This window comes from Phascolarctos cinereus, unplaced genomic scaffold, assembly GCF_003287225.1.
Source record: "Phascolarctos cinereus isolate Bilbo 61053 unplaced genomic scaffold, phaCin_HiC Scaffold_5;HRSCAF=322, whole genome shotgun sequence".
Taxonomy (NCBI): Eukaryota; Metazoa; Chordata; class Mammalia; order Diprotodontia; family Phascolarctidae; genus Phascolarctos; species Phascolarctos cinereus.
The window spans coordinates 160,635,563-160,657,528 of NW_027555958.1; the positions used below are offsets into that span (position 1 = coordinate 160,635,563).

General features: G+C 36.9%; 1 protein-coding gene across 1 annotated transcript in view; it reads right to left on the reverse strand.

The window, feature by feature from the left end:
* GRIK2 (glutamate ionotropic receptor kainate type subunit 2) overlaps window positions 1-21,966 on the reverse strand; it is a 798,700-nt gene that overhangs the window by 17,184 nt on the left and 759,550 nt on the right. The window contains exon 16 of the mRNA XM_020998276.2: window positions 885-1,135. Coding sequence (XP_020853935.1) covers window positions 885-1,135 — 251 coding nt within the window. The remainder of the gene's footprint in view (window positions 1-884; window positions 1,136-21,966) is intronic.

Here is a 21,966-nt window from a genome sequence, read left to right on the forward strand (position 1 = left end):
AGTTCCCAAGGATTACTATTCATGTGTATATGAAGAAATATAGCACCGTAAATTGAGGGACTGACAGGTCACAAACTTTTCAAGGATGCAAAGACAGTTGAAAAGATACATTTTTGTTCCATTGATTGAGGAAAGCTTATGTAAAATATATCATGTTCAATGTATTAAAGTTCAACAAATATTCATGTTTTAATGTTTTTCTTTAGCTTTTACAGGTACATATCCATGTATCAATGCAAAACTCTATATCAGTTGTCAGTTCTCCAAGGAAATAAGGAACCTAGAAATGATTATATGAGCAAAGCAGAACAAAGAAATATTCATGTTTCAGAAATCTATGAAAGTTACAGAAGATTAAATCATAATCAGCAGTAGATCCACAGCAACAGTATTGATTTTATCCTTTAGAAATGCAACCAAAGCAATTTTTTCAAATGAAAATAGTTGGAATGCAATCTTTTTCACAGACATTTCTAAGTTTTCTGACTCTACATTGATAGTCAGTTTTGCATCTTAATACCACATTGATTTGTAGAAGAGTAATTTGTTTCCCATATTACAGTTTCAAGTGTCTTCCTCTTCCATTAAATTAACTGCAGTGAACTTCCAGCAGTAAAAAGCTCTCTTTTTTCAGGCTTGAATAAGAGGAGAAATAGTCACTTGTCCTGAAAGCTGGCTACAATTAAACACATTAAAAAGAAATTAAAAATTGCAAAAGGTGATGCCTCACATCCTTTGTTGTGAACCTTTGTCACATAAGTAACATTAGACAAGACTATGAGCAGCCAAGGGACTGGGCAAATTTTTTGGCTGGTGAAATCATGAAGCATGGATTCCTTAAAACACACAATAGTGGGCTGAAGTGGTGAAAGAACAATATTTACCTTTTCCAGTTGAGCGTTTTTTTTGGATTTGTATAGGAACTCTCCAACTGCCACAAAAACTGAAAGCACCAAGCCTGCTGCTAAAACAATGAAGATGCCACCAATATTCTGGACTCCCAGAGCACTGGCTTCTTTACTCTCTTCCTCTGGACAGCCATTACCACGCCACCATTTTTCTTTCATCATATGAAGCTTGCCTTCTTCTTGGAGTTGAAGAATTGCTATGGTGATCTTATCTCGATATGGAGAACCTATAACATAGGAGAGTGTGTTAAAAAAAAAAGGGAAAAAATCCTTTTAATTATTTCTTACCCATAGAATTTCATAAGGAAAGGTTATATTGGGAGATACTATTGTCTTTCTACTTAATAATGTTACTACCTACTCAACTGTACATTTCCGTGATCAGAAAATATGGACTTATTTTTGATTCTTCCTTTTTTTTTTAGCTGTTATATCCAATTAGTGACCAAATCTCACCAATTCCACATCCAGGATAACTCTTAAATATGTTCTTCTCCTCTATAGTTCCACTTTAATCCCCTCAGCATTAGCCCTTATGACCACCGAGTTGAACTATTAAAAATATCCTAACAGGCCTTTCTACTTCCCTCTAATTAATTCTATATACTAATGCCAGATTAATTTTCTTTATATATGCATGTATGTATGTGTATACATATATATCTTGTGGTGTCATTCTTCCACTCATAAATCTTCAGTAGCTCCCTATTGCCTGCCAAGCAACATTCAATTGTTTTTGCCTGGCCTACAAACCCCGTGCAATATGCTAACACTTTGTTCGGACTCATCTCGTGTTACACTACTCTATATTTTTTGCTTCAAGAAAAGAAAACTATTGCTGGCCCTTGAACATGTTCTGTGATTCCTGGCTTCTATCTTTGTCACACTAATACTTATAACTAGAAAGTTATCCTTTCCCTACTTCTGATTTTTAAATCTTGCACATGCTTTATTAACATCCAACTCAAAAGTCACTCACTTTAGAAAACCTTTTTTTCCCCTACTGATGGTTTGCAATCTATTTAAAACTGCAATTATATGATATCATATAGTATTATACGTTTATAGTTAGTGGCATATATGTTTTATCTCCCTACTAGTTGGTAAAATCCATAAGGGCAGACATTTTCTTATTTAAATTTTATATCCTCGCCAGCACCTAACATAAATTCTCTACACAAAGTCAGTGCTTAATTTGAATATTTGTTCAATGAATGAATGAATGAACACTTCATGCTCAATTCCATTATATAGGGAAAGACCCTTGATTTTAACCGAAGAAACAATTTCAAGTTCCATAAGTCAATCTAAAGTCTCCCACAAAGAAAGAAGCAATGGAAACTCAGAACTTGAGTTTTCTGTTTGTGATTCATGGAAACCAAGGTTAGCTATGAAGAAATCATCAGAGCTTTTGTTTATTACTACATACTAAAGAGTAGAAGCAATTGAATGATAACAATGCATATCCATTATATATGAACTGTTGAATGTCTTTAAATAACATAGACTATTACGTGCTTCTTTCTGTTACCCTGAACAAGTTACTTAAACCTGTTTATATAAGCTTCCTCATCTGTAAAAGGAGCTAGAGAAGGAAATGGCAAATTACTCCAGTATCTTTGCCAAGAAAACCCCAAATGAGGTCACAAAGAGTTAGACATGACTAAAAATAACTCAACAATAACAACAATCACAAGCTTCTTTCATGTTATTCAAGGTCGTGGAAGCTCTCATGGCCTACAGAAAAGTAAAACCCAATGTTACAAACTATTTCCAGCCAGTAATATCTTTACAGCAAACTGGTCATAAGATTGAGTTCTTACCAGGAAGGAAATGTGTTTTCTTCTTAAATTTTAATTGCATTTTTTGAGGGTGAAAGAGACAGAGAGGTATAATGGAAAATAAACTGTACTTGGAATCAGAGCACCTGGATTCAAATCCAGGCTCTGCTACATACTGTAGGTATGACTGAGTAAGTCACTTATCTGCTCTGGGCCTTGTTTCCTTGTTAGGTTAGACTAGATAGCTTCCAAGATCCCTTCTGGTTCTAAATCTGTTTTCTTATGATTCTACAAATATTTACAATTCAATGTGCTGACATGTGGCATGTGGTCACCAGAAGCAAAAAAATACTATGGAATATCAGAAAAGTTTTCTCTCCAGTTGTCAAGAAGGCTGAAGAAAGTGGAAATAAAGTTGCATATTTCTTGCCCCATGTGGCTCATCTGTACTTCTTCAGGTATATTTCTCCCCCCTTATTTTCTCCACAAGTCAGTGCCAGTCAACAAGTATACTGAAGACATGGACAATTTTTAAAATTGTACATGTAAAACTGATGTAGAAAACATGACAGTTTTATTAGTGCTACTGCTGAAAATCTTGCTGCTTTGTCCTAGCTGCAGTAAGACAAATTCAGATGTGAGTGTTTCTTTGTCAAGAATACCAGCTCTGTGGGAGGAACTCAGAAGAAACACAGGAGACCAGGAGCAGCTGGGCAAGGTTAGAGGCCTTGAGGCTAACTAGCTCTCCCCTTTCTGTACCCCCAGTCAGAATGCTCCTGTAATTTAATCCTTTATCTGCTCTGAAAAGGGCAAAGAATATTCTACTTAGAAAAGTATGTGCTGGCAGCAACAACTGCTGTTTCATAGGAAAAAAGAGGATTTGTTGTGCATTGGTGGAGTAAAGAATTAGTGAGGGAAATAGATCTTTGAAAATTTTTTTCTTAAAATTTGTGTGTGTGCATATAAGCTATATGAATGCTGTCTACCATTTTCAGAAGAGGGAAGGAGAGAAGGGAGGGAGAAAAATCTGGAACTCAAAATCTTGTAAAAATGAATGCTAAAAATTGTCTTGACATCAACTGGGGAAAATACTATTAAATCTTTTAAAAATGTGTGTGTGAGAGACAGACAGAGAGACAGAGAGACAGAGAGAGACAGAAAGAGACAGAGACAGAGACCACAACTGCATTTATTTGTTTAAGGGAGAAACACATGAAGAGAAAAAGGACATGACCAAATATGATACCACACCACTGTGTGACTAATTTTCCTACAACACTACTTTTTACATGTTATCCTCCTGCTGTATTATGATTTCCCACTGAATAAAGGAGAGTACTGAAGACCCTTCAGTTTTTAGTTTTTTTTACTGCATTAGACGATGGGGATTTAAATGCTGGTTCTATTGACTATAATCCCTATACTAGACATGTTACTTAACTAACCTCTGTGGGCCTGTTTTCTCATCTATGAAATGAAAATGTTGAACTAGAAGACCTCTCAGGTCCACTACAATTCTAGATCTATCAACCCAGTTCTAGCTCTAAATTCTGTGATGCTGCAATGAATAATCTGGCATGCAAACTGATTTTTATCTGTTTTTCAGACCATATCTCACATTTCTCCCCTGAACAAACCCTGTAACTCCAGAACACTTTTCCACCTCCGTTCATACAGTTTTCTTTCTCTAGGCTACCCTCCACCCTCCTTTCTATTTAAGTTCCACCGCTTCTTCTAAGTTCCCCTTTTTCCCTTGTGACTCATAAAAACATAGATTTAGAGCTAGAGTGAACCTTAAAGGTCATTAAGTCCAACCCTCTTATTTTATATATGAGTAAACCAAGGCCCAGAAAAGTGAAGTGACTTGCCGAGGATCACACAGTTAGTATCAGAGGTGGGATTCAAACCCAAATCTTCCTGCTTCCAAGTCCAGGATTCTATCCACTACACTATGCTTTTTCTTGCCTTCTATGATCATTTTGTCCTCTAAATTCTCATAATACTTACAGTCTGTAACAATCATTTGGTGCTTAACTTCAGCTACTTCATAATGATCTAGAAAATATATGACTGAAAAAGGACATGGGCCAGTCATGTAGTAATAGGAAAAGTTGCTGTACCAGTTCCCCCAAAATATTAAAAGAATTAAAGGCTTGTCTTTAGCTTATAGAGGCAGCTATTCTATGGAGGATTAATGGGAACACATGGGAAAGACTAGCACAAGATGAAAGAGTGTGTCTGGATTGTCATCTTCTCTACTAGTGGGAGGGCCCACGTGAATGATATCACAGATCCATTAAAGCAGCCGGCACTCTCCTATTCATATAACTATTGATTAATTTCTGTGTACATTGTGACATTCTATTCAACTAAATGGCAAGCTTCTTAATACCATGGGCTATCTCTTATATAATCTTTATATCACAAATATTTAGTAGGTATTAATTATAAATAAATATTGGCTGAATAACATCCTAATTCACTGACAAATGATACACGTTTTTATCACATTAGCATGCTTCTATTATTCTATTACAGGACATCCCTTTATGAGATTATAGATTTTGAGTGGGAAGGAAATTTACAAGTTGCTTAATCCAATCCACTCCCTTTACAAATAAGGAAACCATAGCCCTGTTTCACTGGTAAACATATGGGTAACACCACTTGTTGGGCAGGAGAACACAGAACGGCTCCTAACACTAAAAGGTGCTTCTAGCACAGGCTCACTTTTGATCCAGTCAGACAGTAAGTCAGCTTCAGAGGGGTTAAATAAGATTACTTTATTCTAGTCTATTATTTTCAAAAGGAGTTTGCTGAAATGGGAGTATCAACTCCTACCATATTCCCTAATGACACTTCTCGCAGGGGCAGGGGAGAATAGGAGTACAACTCCTTCAAGATCCCCTAAGCCTTGATGGGGGCCAATCAAGGCAGCTACATGCATTCCTCTATGCATTACTCAAATCCCAAAATGGGTTCCCTACTCACTGACCAGTGCCCACTTGCTTTATAGGGCAAAAGACAAAGAAGGCATCTTGCCAACATTAAGCTCACAGGTTAACTCTAGCAATATTATCATGACTTAGCACACAGCAGGCATACGTTATGTCATTCCTATATCTCATTGCACAAGCGTGGTAGAGATGTTTTCAACCATAATTCACGGGAAATATTATCTAGGATCCTGGAACTATTATGTAAAAAGGAACTATTATGTACACACTAAAATTCACCTTACTTTCAAGCTCAAAGAGGTTAAATGATTCACCCAAAGTTACATGAGGTAGTATGAGACAAAGCTTGAAGGAGATTAAGTGGTATAAACAACAGAGCGCAGCACTTGCAATCAGGAAGATTTGATTTCAAATACTGTCTCAGACAATTACCAGCTATGTGACCATAAGTTAAGTAACTTAATCTCTGTCCGCCTCAGTTTTCTCAACTATAAAATGAGGATAATAATAGGGTTGCGGAAAGGATCAAATGAGATAATTCTAGGTGGCACAGTGGATAGAGTGCAGAGCTTAGAGTAAGGAAGACTTCATCTTCCTGAGTTCAAATCTGGCCTCAGACACTTATTAGCTGTGTGACTCTAAGTCACTTAACTTTGCCTCAGTTTCCTCATTTGTTGAATGAGCTGGAGAAGTAAATGGCAAACCACTTCAGTATCTTTGCCAAGAAAACCCCAAAATAGGGTCATGAAGAGTCAGACACAACTGAATAACCACAGCATTTATAAAGCATTTTGTATAATTCCTGGCACACAGTAAGTAGGTGCTTAATAAATGCTTCTTCCCTCTCCTTCCTTTACTCTCATCTGTAAAATGGGGTTAATTATAGCACTCACCTCCAGAGCTGTGAGAATAAAATGAGATAATAAACACAAAGTGCTTTAGAAACCTTGATGTGCTATATAATTCTAGCAATTATTTTTATGAAAACAGTTTCAAACTCCAAACCCACCATTCTTTTTGTCATACCTTTTTGTCTCTGATCCACTGGAATCTATAATACCATCAAGATACTAACCATTCACCACGTCTAATTTTAGCTTCTACTGAACAGAGGAAACATGATCTTTTTTTAGTCTAAGTTAAACATTTGCTGAGTCATGCATATTCCCTATAAAATGAAGACACTCTGAAATTACATCATCACTTCAGTTCTACTAGAAAAGTCTTCTTTTCTCCCATCTGGCCTTCTGAAAAAAAGCCAACTCCACCATCTCTGCAATAACTCTTGCAGTGACAGTACTTGTAAGAATGACAAGGTCTGGCTGATAAAGCTTGATGTGGTTGCCTTTCTGGAGGTATAATTACCAAGCATGACTTCACAGTGTGGTTATTTGGAAAGCAGACTTGCAAGTATGTATCAAGTTGGGAGTAGGCCAAGTAATATTTTGTGCCAGCACATTTCTGTTCCTGGGCTACGCTGAAAGAATCACCATTTTTTTTGCCAGCCTGTCATCCCTACTGAACTGCAAAAGTGTTCCAATGCTTCAATAAGGCTATTTTCCCCTTACATTATCAACAACAAAAAAACCCCAAACTTAAGGAAATGTTCGATGGGTGCAAATTGAACCCTTGCCAGGTGTTCTTCCTGGTCCTATTGTGGCTTATGAATATCATAATTTGCCACTGTGAACAAAACCTAGTGCTCCTGCTATATACTCATGAAATAAACTACAAATGTTCTCTCTCTGATATTCTGTTGGAATCAATATGAAATTAATGATACCCCTCATTTTCTGGGGGTAGAAGCAACATGGTAGCAATTTGAAAAAAGAAAATGGAATGTGGAATTGGCGAGAATATGTTCTGGGCAAGCATTAAGAACCAAGCCATGTTTTGCTTCCTAATTATAATCTATCATAATTTTAACTGGAAGAAATAAGAAAATATTAAAAATAGTAATGAATTCTCATTTCTTTATTATGTCATGGAAAAGTTATGTTAATTTATTTTTTTAGCGTGGGTGCTGGTTTCATTCCTATGTCAACCATGGGATGAAATAATTTATTGGACAGTCTTTACAAAAAATAAAGACCAAAAGACGTTTTGCTCCTCCCTGTGGTTTGAATCATTAAAGATTTAACTCCAAAGAAGTAAACAGAATGATGGGGTATGAATATTAGTCAATCAGTCATTGAGTGTTTATTAAATGTTTACTGTTTGCCAAGGACTATACTAAGTACTCTGGACATCAAAAAACAAATAAACAAAAAAACAGTTCATGGTTTCAAGGAAATCACATTCTAATGGAGGAAACCACCTGTAAATAATTAAGTATGTGCATGATGGGGCAGGTAGTAACACAATGGATACAGCACTGGGCCTAGAGTCAGGAAGACTCATCTTCCTGAGTTCAAATCTGGCCTCAGACACTTCCTAGCCATGTGATCTTGAGCAAGTTACTTACCCTTATTTACTTCAGTTCCCTCAACTGTAAAATGAGCTGGAAAATGAAATGGCAAACCACTTTAGTATTTTTGCCAAGAAAATGCCAAAAGTGGGGTCACAAAGATGCAGACATACTAAACAACAAACATACATGATTGTACATGGAGCAGATGGAAAGGCTCTCTGAGAGAGGAAGGCATTAGCAGCTCCCAGAGGGACAAGAAAAGGCATCCCACAGAAGGTAGTATTTGAGCTGAAAGAAGCCAGCAAATTTAGAAGATGGAAGTAAGGACAAAGAACATTCCAGGCATTGGGGACAGCTTACCCAGGCAGTGAGGTGGAAGATGGAGTATATTCTGTGAGAATATCAGGGAGGCCAATACAACTGGATCTTAAATTGTGGAAGGGTATAAGGATAGAAATGTAGGAAGTGACCAGGTTTTTAAATGGACCTTATATTTCCTCTTGGAGGCTAAAGGGAGACACTAGAGTTCACCGAGTAGCGGCTGTCATGATCAGAACTGTATTTAAGAATATTGTATTAGCTGATTTGGAACGGGGAGAGACATGAAGCATGGTGACCAATAAGGAGACTATAGTCCAGGTATACAATAGTGCAAGTGTGAGGTGACAAAGTCCTGAATTAGGGTAAAAAGTGGATAGATACAAAAGAAAAATGTCATGAAGACAGAAACAGTATCTGGCAAAAAAAAAAATTAGTCTGTGTGCCCAGTAGACTCCTATTTGCAAATCTCTATAAAGATTCCAAGAAGTGGGCTGGACAGGAAAGGGGGGACTCTAAAATAAGAGAAACTGGTTGAGAGATACAGCTGGGCTACATGCTACAAGGTGACTTCTGGGAGAAGGAGAAAAGCATTCACTGTGCATCAGGCAAGAAAACCCCAAGGACATCAACAGGGTCACAAAGATTCACACGTGACCAAATGACTAAACAACAACAAAGTATCAGGCACTGTGCTAAGCACTTGACAAATATGATCTCATTTGATCTTTACAACAACCTGGGGAGGTAGGTGGTAACTAATATCATCATTTCTATTTTAATGCTTGTGGTAACTGAGATAAACACAGGTTACGTGACATGCTCAGGGTCAGACAGCTAGTAAGTGCCTGAAGCTGTATCTGAACTCAGGTCTTCCTGATTCCAGGCTCAATACTCTTATTGATCGATAAGTGTAAGGTATCTCTAGGAAAGAAACATATAGATGTAAATTATGAGTCGTCCTACCTTGTTAGAAAACACTGATTTTAAAAATAGAGACCTAGACATGTTTTAAGTTTAATCAAGTGTTTGTTGTACCTTACATTGTCATATTCTTGCTGCTAATAATACCTTTTTACTAATAATTTTCAGATTAATATCACATTTTAGCCTTGAAGTCATCCTCAACCCCATTCTCTCCTTCACTCCCTCACCCCATGTCAAAGAATTTACTACATTTCTTCAGTTGTACTTTTATGAAATCCCTTGAATAAACTGCATAAGGCCACCACTGAAGTTCCATTCCTTAACACCTCTAATCAAGCTTGTGTCAAGTATTTCCAATTTATAATCTATCCTCTACCTAACTGTGGAAATAACCTTCCCATAGCACATGTCAGTTTCCTACTCTAGAATCTTCAGTGGCCTCCAGAGTAAACTAGAAACTTCTCAGATATTAGATCCTTTCATAACCCTATTAGAACCTTTCCAGACCTCTTCATATACTCTATGATCCAGCCAAGTAAGCCCACAAATTCACTAAACTTGGCATTACATCCCCCAATACCATGTGCTTTTGAAAGTTGCCCAGCAAGCCTAGAATATTCTCCCTCTTTGCATCTATCTCTCAGAAGCCTTAGCTTCTTCAAAATTCATACATGCCATCTCATTTAGACAAAATTTCCAGCTGCCCATTAAGACTTATGCAAATTACCCCTATATCTTTTCATCTCTTCGCAGACTATACCTCCCACTTTCCAGGCAACATAAAAACTTATTGAGTTCAGAGGCTGGTCTTGGTTTTGTTTTGCTTTGTCTTTTATCTTCCACATTTAGCAAAGGATTTTGCACACAGTAGGAATATTAACAATCAAAAAATTCTTCAGGTGATTAATATTGAGGGTTTCTTTACATCCCATTCAACTGAAAAGAAATAGGTTGCTAGGCTACCAAAGACAGAGGCGCCATGCAGTGATGATTCCTTCAAATAACTAACTCAAGGTCCCTGGAGAGCAGACAATATTCTAAGAAAGCCTGTCTTGTATATTTAACTCAGACACAATGACAGCATATGTCACATGCAGATTTCTGAACTGAAACTGAAATACATTTTGTAGAATGTTTTCACTATCACAAACATATTCTTCAAAAGTAGGGTGGATAAATATTAGGTCTAATAATTTGATTTTAGAATTTATGTTTTATAAGAACCTCTTCCAAAAGTTAAAAAAAAATCAAGAATCTTGAGTGTAGGAAGAATAGTAGCTTTCTATGCAGCACACCTCTATACTCATTTTTATCAGATATTTAGTTAGTTATTTCAGCTGAATAACTGGTTTAAGTCAAGCAGCTATTGTTGACTGAATTACCTGGTCTATTCACCTAAAATGGTCGAATCATTTCTGTACAGAAAACAAAACAAAACAAAACATTTCGTCATACCAGTGTAACTCCATTACTAAACATGGCCCTGAAAACAAAATAGACACAATAACATTTTATTGACTTGCATCGAAAGATGTGGCTCTTGTTTAGACATTAGAATGATAGGCAATAGGGAGCCACCAAGGCTTTGAAGCAGAGGAATGACATATACATGAGGAACTGTACAGGTAGAAGGTTATTCTGAAAGCTGAATGAACAACAGATTGGAGGCGGAAGAAAGGGGAGATGAGGAAAAGTGTTAGGAGTTTGGGGACTATTAAGATAGTCCAGGTGGGTATTTATGGGGATTCATACTAGAAAGAAAGCAGTGAAATAAAAAAGAGGAAGAGTGAATATGAGAACAATTACAGAGGAACAATTGACAAGGCCTTGGTGACAAGAAATAAGAGGTGAGGAAGCAGGGCAAATCAAAGATAACCCCCACAATCTGAACTTGGATGATAAAGTGAAGGACAATACCACTGACAAAAGCAGTGAAATCCAAAGAGGAAAACAGATGTTTAATGGGCTGGTTCGGTTGCGGACTATGAACTTAATTTAGGATATGATGGATTTGAAGTGGGATATATAAATGGAAATGGTCTTTAGACATTGGAAAATGCAATTCTAGAACTCAGAAGAGAGGTAAGGGCTGAGGAAACAGATTATTAACCACCTTAAAAGATCTGATAGCTTAAACCATGGGAGAAAGAAACTATATTACCAAGGGAAAGAACAGAAGGACAGAAACTTTGGGAATGAGAGAAAAAATGCTAAGAGTGGTAGAAGGAGAACCAGGAGAGACTGATACCTAAACAAGGGAGGACAGAAAATTGAATCATGAACAATGACTTCTGTCCTTATGCCAGCCTATAAAGTCAGTTTGTCACATAGAGTATGAACTCACTGACGTGAAGAACAGTAGAATTTTATTTTATAAACCTTTCTATCGCTAACACCTAGTACAGTGTCAAGCACATACGAGGCACTTAATGAATGCTTATTGAATGAAATTAAGTGGTATTCTATTGGCTCTGATTCTTTCTATCTATATAACTCTAGACAAGCCACTTAAGTTTCCTGGGCATCGGTTCCTCATGTCTCAGTTAAGGAGTTTGGACTAGATAGATGCTAAGGTTCCTTTTCAAGTCTAGATTGGTGCTCCTATGATCCTATAATACTTGTGTGTGTGTGTGTGTGTGTGTGTGTGTGTGTGTGTGTTCACATCAACTTATTATTACTCCATTATGGAGGTGCCGTGGCTTAGTGGATAAAAGGTTAGCCTTAAAATCAAGAAGAGCTGAGTCCAAGTTCCATCTCTCACACATACTAGTTATATAACAATGGGCAAGTTACTTAACCTTTAAGTGCCCTCAGTTAAATCTCTGAGGTTTTAAGTGGCAGACTGGAATGGATGAACAGATTCTCCATACCCAGAGTTCCTTGTATGATGAATTCAAAGGTCCTACTTCACCACTAAGTAGTACTTATCTAAAAGAGTCTTTTGCTACTACTTTGAATCCTTGTCAATCAATGAATGTTTTAAAACTTATTTAGCGATTGCTTGTTGAAGTTTGACATGTGTTTCATCTTCAGATTTCATCTCTCCACCTTGCTGTGCACAGCATTTCTTAATTTTTTATATCAATTATATTTTATATATAAATTATATTATTTCAGGGGAAATTTGAAATATACCTTAATGCCTACTTCCCTTGCTTGCCTTGTCAAATGTGTCAAATGGATTAAAAATACATGTTACAAAATGTTTACACTGCTAGCTTTGATATGGGAACCAGATAAGATCTATATAATCTCAACTAAGATTTTCACTTTAAGACATAGTCAAACTGTAATTAATTTTATGGGAAGCCTAAATATGTATGGCTTATTTCTGCACTCAAATGTTGAGATATCATGGTTATCAGTTAACAAGGAAAGGTGTAAGTGACCAATATTTTCACTAAAAGAGTTGAATGGGCTTTCCAAGGAGATGCAGCTGCAGTGGTTGCCAAATTCAAAACATGCTCTTGGATATCTTGATTCAGTTTCTTCAAACAATGTTGATGCTGCAATGTGGTTTCCTATTTCTACCTAGAAAAGTCGGCTGCAAATATGCCATCATAATTTGAGGTTGAATCCAAAATTTATTTGCAGTAGTATATGAATTATAATGTAATGAATCTAAAGATATCATAGGAAGGATCATGCAAGATATTGTCATTCAGTCATTTTTCAGTCATGTCCAACTCTTCATGACCCCCCTTGAGGTTTCCTTGGCAAAGATACCAGAATGGTTTGCCATTTCCTTCTCCAGCTCATTTTACAGATGAGGAACTGTGGCAAACAACATTAATTGACTTGTCCAGGGTCACATAGCTAGGAAGTGTCTGAGACCAAATTTGAACACAGGAAGATGAGTCTTTCTGACTCTAGGCCTGGCGCTCTATTCACTGTGCCACGTAGCTGCCCCTTTTGCAAGATACTATTTTATTTTTGTTTTTTAGTTTTTTGGTAACCAAAAATTCCATTTTATGATAATGTTGTTCTTTGGAGGTAAAGTGGTACACTGGAAAAAGCAATAGATTTGGTGTCAAGGGACCTGGGTTTATATCCCAGCTATGACTACCACTTACTTCCTGTGTGGCCTTTAGATAACTTGTTTCCCATATATGCATGTCATTTTCCCATCTGTAAAATGAAGGGTTTGGCCTCAATGACCTCTAAGATGCCATCTACTTCTTTTTTTTTTTTATTTTTGCTGCTAGGCAACAGGTTTAAGTGACTAGCCCAAGGTCACATAGCTAGTAAATGTTATGTGTCTATGGCCAGATTTGAACTCAGGTCCTCCTGACTCCAGGGCTGGTGCTCTATTCACTGTGTCACCTAGCTGCCCCACTGTGCCACCTAGCTGCCCCCCCATCTAGTTCTAAGATGCCATCCTATTCAGAGCAAACTTTCAAAAATGTTTACTGTAAAACAATAGCATGGATAAGAAATTGTGGAGAGATAAAAATGCTGAATTTAAACACAAAGAATTAACTAATCCAAGAGTGAAAGTCACATAATGCTACTGGAGTATTATTTTGATAGCAGTCAGGTTGAACCAGATATGAGCCTAGAAGGTAAATAATAAAGATTTGTCTGCAGTGACATTGTATGGAAAGCACCATCAAATGGCATGCATTACAAAATGAAAAATCCTTAGACATAGGAATTTGGTAGACCTGGCTCCAGTTCGAGCTCTGACATCCAATTAACCTTAGGTATATCACTTAACCTCTACATGGCTCAGTTTCTTCATGTGTAAAATAGGGTTGATACTCATTCTTACCTACCTCAATGTTGTTTTGTGGGCTTGCTAAACATTGATTCTTTGTGGATATATAAACTGGATTTATAACATTAACATCATTTTAGGATTTTTGTGAAGAAGCTGTGATGCGATAGAATGATGATGATAGGACAATGAGTCAGAAAACTTGACTTCTGAAAAGAGACCTTAGGCAAGTCACTTAGCCTGTAGGAGGTTCACTTGTACATATATAATGGTGATAATATTTCACTACCCTTTAGGGTTGCTTTGGATCAAATAAGGTAGTGGACATAGTGGAATCAGGAAGATGGCCACAGATACTTGCTAGCTATGTGTCCCTGAGCAAGTCACTTAATTTCTGTTTCCCTCAGTTTCCTCATCTGTAAAATGGGAGCAATAAGAATGCCTACTTCCCAGGGTTGTTGTCAGGATCAAATGAGATAATTATAAAGCACTTAGCACCGTGCCTGGTACATAGTAAGCACAATATAAATGTTAGCTATAACTACAATGATGATGACAGTGATAATTATAGAAATTCCACTGCTTAGATTAAAATTTTCACATTTTTCCAGCACTAGGTGACATTCAATATAGTTATTTAATGTAAATAATACACTTCTGGATTATCTCTTTGTCTATATCATCAGTTTAAACCTGAAAACAAATTTTTTTTGTTTTACCAGCTCACAATTTTTCTTTTATTATGTTTCCATACATCAGGAAGGCAGCAAAGTCACAAATGAAATCAGCATTGCTTTTTTAACTTCTTGTGAATGCTTATTGATGAATGAATTGCTTTTTAAAAGGTTCACAGCAAGTTACCAAGCTCTGAAGTTGCTGCAGAATGCACTGAAATCATCCTAACCATGCTGTGGTCATCTCCCATCCTGTCAAAGCTTTTACTTTCAGCCCTGGTTTCTGTAATCTGAAATCAATTTAAAAGGTCAGAAGGAAAAGTAATTCTTTTTATCCTCCTTTATAGAAAAATTGCATGCATCCTAGAGTAATGAACTGTGTAGGGCCTGCACAATCATATTTAAATGTCTTCTGTCCCAAGCTACTACTCTACTCTCAACATTCATGTTGTAGTGTAACAAGCTGCATTCAACTAATCAAATACATTTCATTAATGTTCACACTTTTAACACTCACAACTGTTCTGTGATTTTATAGTTTTTATGCTTCTTATAGCCATGTAGGGTGATTAAAATGTGTACAAACATATACACACACTATTTATTTTAAAATACATTTTGAATCTTTTGCCCTCTTCAAGGTGCTCTTTCTAGGAAGTTTTACCTGAAGATGCTGGGACAGCTAGGTAGCACAGTGATACTGCATCAGACGTGGAGTCAGGAAAACCTGAGTTCAAATCCAGCCTCAGACACTTACTAGCTACGTGACACAGCACAAGTCACTGAACTCTATTTGCCTCAATTTCCTCATCTGTAAAATGAGCTGGAAAAGAAAGTGGCAAACCACTCTACTATCTTTGCCAAGAAAACCCAAACCAGGGTCATGAAGAGTCAGACACGACTAAAACTATTAAAAATAACAACAACCTGAATATTCTGACTCTGTGATTATACAAGTAACTTCACTTTTATGGTCCACAGTCTTATCATTTGTAAAAAAGATGCCACTAACCAGATAAACTCTAAAATCCTTTCCAACTCTGAAATTCAAGGGTTCTACGATGCTGAAGAATATAACTAACTCAATCAATTAGAAAGATTCCCCAACATGTATTCCCATTCTAGATAGCTGGCAAATCTTTTTTTTTCATCACATCTGGATGGAGTTGAAACAGATAGAGTCAAATAGTCCAACCCCTTCATCTTAGACAAAAGGAAACTAAGGCAAAGGGAGCTTAAGTAACTTGCTCCAGGTCACAAAACATCAGAAGTAGGATTTGAACTCAGATCCTTTGACTGAAAAACCTCTAATGCTTTCCACTATAGTGTGCTGGCTTATTAGTGGAGCTTAGCATCTCCTATCAGATTTAAATATGGCTTTTAGTGCTGCTGTCATTTTGTTATGAAACTTGATGGTGATATTTTAATGCTCTTAATTAAAGGCAGTCCAATCAAAGAATATAGAGAGCTTTGTAATACTCTCCTTGGTGCAGACTATAAATAATCTATAACTTTAGTCTTTTTCAGGTTTATCACTTCTCCTGTCATCTGCCCAGACTTTGGATTATGGCCCTTAATAAGAGCTTCTCAGCTTGCATTAAACCCAAATTGTTGCTTTAAGGAACTTCAATCCTAAGCTTACTAAACTAAATTGAAAAACATATCAGAGTCTCAGAGACCCAGACATAGATTCTCACTTTCTAGGCTTCCTTGAATCACTGAACTCAGTACTTCAGTGGAACTATGACTCTGTTATAAACCACAGGATTTCAGAATTGGAAGGAGTCTCAATGACGATCTAATCTAGACCATATATGAACAAGAATCCTCACTACATTATGGAAACATCCTCTTCTTGAATATACTTTTTTAGGCTGCTTAGAAGATTCAAGCTTGAGATAATGGCAGATTTGCTTAAAGAAAAGATATTCATCTAGATCATGAAAAACTGTATCAGAACAATGTCTAAATTGCATAGAATGAATCTTACTCAGCAGTTACCTTTCATTCATATTTTACATTTCCTGTCTAGAAAAATACCATCGGACTGATACAGAAAAGAGAGGAAAGGTAGACGAAAGATAGTAACATATAATGGGTATGTGTGTGTGATCCTGGTCTAGTCATTTAACCCTATTTACCTTGGTTTCTTCATCTATAAAATGAGCTGGAGAAGGAAATAACAAATCTCTCCGGTATCTTTGCCAAGAAAACCATAGATAGGGTCACAAAGAGTCTGACACGACTGAAATGACTGAACATCAACATATGGTTAAGTCCCTCACTAAAATCCTACCGCCTACGATGCAAGTGACCATCAGTTCTCTACCCAAAGACTTCCAATATGCTGTGTGCACGAGATAAACCATCGAAGATCTCCACTAGTGGGGAAATTATCTGATTTGGAGAAAGTGCTAGTTGTTAGAAGGCTTTTGTTAATTTGTTTGTTTTTCCCCATATGGAGCCTAAATTTGACTCCTTGCTACTTCTACCCATTGCTCCCATTACTGTTCTCTGGGGCCAAACAGAAAAATCGAATCTTTCTTCCACACAGTAACTTCTCAAATATTTGAAGGTAGCTATCACGTTCCTCTTGAGCTTTCTCTTCTCTAGACTAAATATCCTTAGTTCTTCTAACCAATCTTTTACGCAGCATGGAATCAAAGCACTTCACTCTTGCCTTTCTATGGATGCACACCCAGTTGTAAATTTCCTTCCAAAATGTGGGTGTTTTCTCATTTTGGGAAACTCCATTAGTAAGGATATGCCCTCTACGTCTGTAGACTACAACGCCTCCACACCTTATCCTATGCAATACTTGACATTTTTCAGGGAACTGTGAAATGGTAAGGCTATGGTCCATTGTGGAATATTGGTTATGAAAACTCACTGTTCCTTAAAAATATATGATTTTAAGATCTACAATCATTCAGATGAGAAGCAGCATAGTGAAGTGTATGGAAAGCCAGCCTCAGAATGTGCAAGATGTAGGTTCAAGTTCCATCTTTAACACACTGTGGATACACAATCCTGGGCAGGTCACTTAAATTCTCAGTGATCCAGGCATTTCTCTGATACTATAAGTTGCACAGAAGGTATCTGCCTGCATTCATAGAGGGAGTTTCCTATACCAATGAAATTACAAGTCCATTCCCTGTCCCTGTTAAGATCATATGTCTTCCTCCAGCATTCTCTAGGGAATATGTAGCATATAGTTGAAGCATGGTGAAAGCACGCAACAGCCAGAGTAAACTCCCTGGCTATTGTCATTGCATAGCGAGGCTATCATGTCAGTCAAGACTAAAAGATGTTACATCAATGAATAGTCTAATTTGCCTAAATCAATGAGCAATCATTCTCCACCAAGATTCATCACACAAAGGCATTAAAAGTTAACAAAATCTGGGATTTACCAGTGACTAATGCAGACAGATTGATGAAATTTAGATAAATGTCTACTTTCAGAGCCAATAACTCTTTGGTTCTGAACAAAGGATTGTTTCTCTCTTCTGCAAATGGGCCTTTTGCTAATTATGGAAAACACCCTCTATTTAAAGACACTTTTGCAGATTGCTTTGAAGCAGCAAGGTGGCATAGTGGATAGAGTGCTGGTCCTGGAGTCAGGAAGATCTGAGTTCAAATCTGGTCTCACACATTTTACTAACTGGGTGACACTTTCACTTATTTTAGGAAGGAATTAACCAAGGTATATGCTTGTGACAGTTCGGTCTGTTTTTTGAAGACTAGGCCCCCTTTCTCTACTTGCCTTTAAAAAATAATTTTGAAGGAAGCATATCAGACCAAAGCTTTAACCAACTAAGATAACCAGCCCAACCAACCATTTTGCGAGTCAAATACAATAAAACTATCAATTTCAAAAAGAAACATGTGTGGGCTTGAGTCCCAATAGGCTAAAATTAATAATGACACAAAGCCTAGTTTCTAACCATCTGCCCCCTTCCCCAATTCCCCACTCTCGCCCCAGGGATAATGGCTTTTATTGAGCTGTATGATAAATTTCTTTTTTTTAATTCTTTCAAATTTTAAAATTTAAACACAAAAACACAAAATCACTTTCCCAGCATTTAAAGAATGCTGCTCATGTTATAAAAGAATGGAATTCATTTTTATCCAAGGTTTGACCTGCAGAAGGATACATAATTTGCATCCGTTTTGTGCATTATGTTCAACTAATGAAGACAAATGTATTCATTCATTTTAGAGAAACTGAAGAACTGAAGGCCAGCAGTTTTATGCATATGTAATGATGAATATTACAGTGCTTATTATGTGATGGATTAGGGATATTGGAGATGGACTGTGAGCAAAGAAGGGGAAAAATTGCTTCTCCTACTGACTTCTATTTTTATAAACACTGTCATCTGTCTTAAACAAATAGCACAGCTCTTCTTTTACCAACTGTAAATCTTCAATTATCAAACAACGAGGAACCTAGAGAGCAAAAAAATGTGCTTAAGACAAAAAAATGAATGAAATCTCAGATTGCATTTATACCATATACTCCTAATTTTTCATCTTTTTCTTTACTTTTCTCTCATGTATGTGCAAAACCATATATGAATCCACATATGCATGTATGCATGCACATGTGTACATGCATGTATATTTGTATGTTTGTATGAAGAGGTACAAATACCAGATGAGTAAACTCTTTCTATCAGAACAAGTACGAATCTTCTCTACAATTTTAATCTTAGAATAGAGCTGACGGCACTAAAAGTCAGTAACTTACTTAGGTCACAAAGCAACATCAAAGCTGGATCTCTATTCATTATACCTGTCTTTTTGCTTCTTTCTCTCTCCTATCTCTCTCCTATCTCTATTTCTTTCTCTCTGTGTGCCTCTTTAGCTCTCCCCAATCCAAAACCAAAGAATATATATAATACTTCTAAAGCCCCATATAGAGATGGTTTTCCTAATGGTGTTTCAATCACCACTTATTAGACAGGATTCTGGCAAAATTAGCTGTAAGAACTTAGCTGTATTTATGGAAAATATTTCTTTAAAAAAGTAGAATCTTATACCATTGAGAACTTTAATAGACAAAAGGATAGACTGTCTACTTGGAAAAATGTAACTTTGATGAGAACATAAAATTGCTTGGGGAGGAGGAGAAATGCCTTTCTTGAATAAAATTTCAAGTTTGTCATGTTCTTTAAAAGTATTTTAGGAGCAGCTAGATTGGATATAGCTTCGGCCTTGGAGTCAGGAGGACCTGAGTTCAAATCTGGCCTCAGACACTTGACACTTAGTAGCTCTGTGGCCCTGGGCAAGTCACTCAACCCCAACTGCCTCACCAAAAAAGCGAAAAAAAAAAAGTCTTTTATTGGGGCAGAGCCAAGATAGTAGAGAGAAGCCAGGAGGAGCTTTCCCCTACTTTCCCTTGGAAATACCATTAAATCAAGCCTCTAAAAGAATTCTGGAGAGACAGAATCTACAAAAAGATGGAGTGAAACAATTTTCCAACCCAAGATAAGGTCTTCAAGAAAGATCTATCTCACTTGGATGAAGAGGGAACACAGTCCAACGCAGGTGGTATCTGGGCAAGCCAGTGGGAAGCTCTTAGCCAGAGCAAAGATCAATACCTGAGGAACCATCATTCAGGCTCAGCAGACTAGTGCCATAGCAAGCCAGCAATGAGGCCTCCAGACCCAATGCAGCAATCAAACTGCCAACCGTGGACCCAGGGCACAACAGGCATGACTAGGCCAGGCCATCATAGCATAGCAGGCAAGCCACTTGCCCCAGAGGCCATAGTCTAAAAACCAGTGATCACGTCCCTGGCCGCCAGTGCAAGAAGCTTGGGACCGTGCCCCCTGTGTCCCAGGAATAGAGCTCAACTTCAAAATATGAGCAAAAAACAGAAAAAGAGCTCTTACTATAGAAAGCTACTATGGCCACAGAGAAGATCAAAACACAGACTCAGAAGAGGACAATAATTTCAAAATGCTTACATGCAAAGCCTCAAAGGGTAATACAAATTAGTCTCAAGCCCCAAAAGTCCTCTTGGTAGAGTTCAAAGAGGATTTTAAAAATCAAGTAAGAGAGTAGAAGAAACATTGGGAAAAGATATGAGATATGCAAGAGAATTATGGAAAAAAAAAGAATCAACAGCTTGGAAAAGGAAGCACAAAAACTGACTGAAGAAAACAACTTCTTAAAAAGTAGAACTGGCCAAATGGAAAAAAAAAATCTACTGAATAAAACTACTCCTTCAAAAGTAGAATTGACCAAGTGGAAAAAGGATGTACAAAAGCTAACTGAAGAAAGTAATGCATTAAAAATTAGAATTGGGTACATAAAAGCTAATTACTCTATGAGACAAATAATCAGTAAAATAAAATTAAAAGAATGAAAAAATAGAAGAAAATGTAAAAAGAAAAAAGAAAAAAGAAAAATAACTGACCTGGAAAATAGATCCAGGAAAGAGAATTTAAGAATTAGAGGACTACCTAAAAAAAGAGAAAGCCTAGACAACATCTTTCAAGAAATTATCAAAGAAACTACCCTGATACCCTAGAACCAGAGAGCAAAATAGTCATTGAAAGAATCCACTAATCACCTACTGAAAGAAATCCCAAAATGAAAACTCCAAAGAATATTGTACTCAAATTCCAGAACTATCAGGTCAAGGAGAAAATACTGCAAGCAGCCAGGGAAAAAAAAAATCAAATATCAAGAAGCCACATTCAGGATTACACAGGACTTAGCAACTTTGACATTAAAGGATCAGTAGGCTTGAAATGATATTCTGGAAGACAAAAGAATTTGGATTACAACCAAGAATCAAGTACCCAGCAAAATTGAGCATAATTTTTCAGGGAAAAAGGTGGACATTCATCTTTCCTGATGAAAAGACCAGAGTTGAACAGAAAATTCAATCTTCAAATACAAGACTCAAGAGAAACATAAAAAGGAAAATAGGAAAGAAAAAAAACCATAGTATTCAATAAGGTTAACCTGTTAACATGCTAACACGGGAAGATGAATGCTTGTAACTCATAAGAACTGTATCTCTATTAGGGCAGTTAGAAGGAGTATACTTAGAGAGTGACAGTATGAGTTGACTTACATGTGATAATATTAAAATAACTAGGGGGTAAAAAGAGTATTATACTGTGAGAAAAGGAAAGGGGGAGGCAGAATGGGGTAAATTATATCACAAGAAGAGGCATGAAAAACCTATTACAGTAGAGCGAGAGTAGAGAGAGAGGTTAAGCAATGTTTGAACCTTATTCTCATTGGATTTGGCT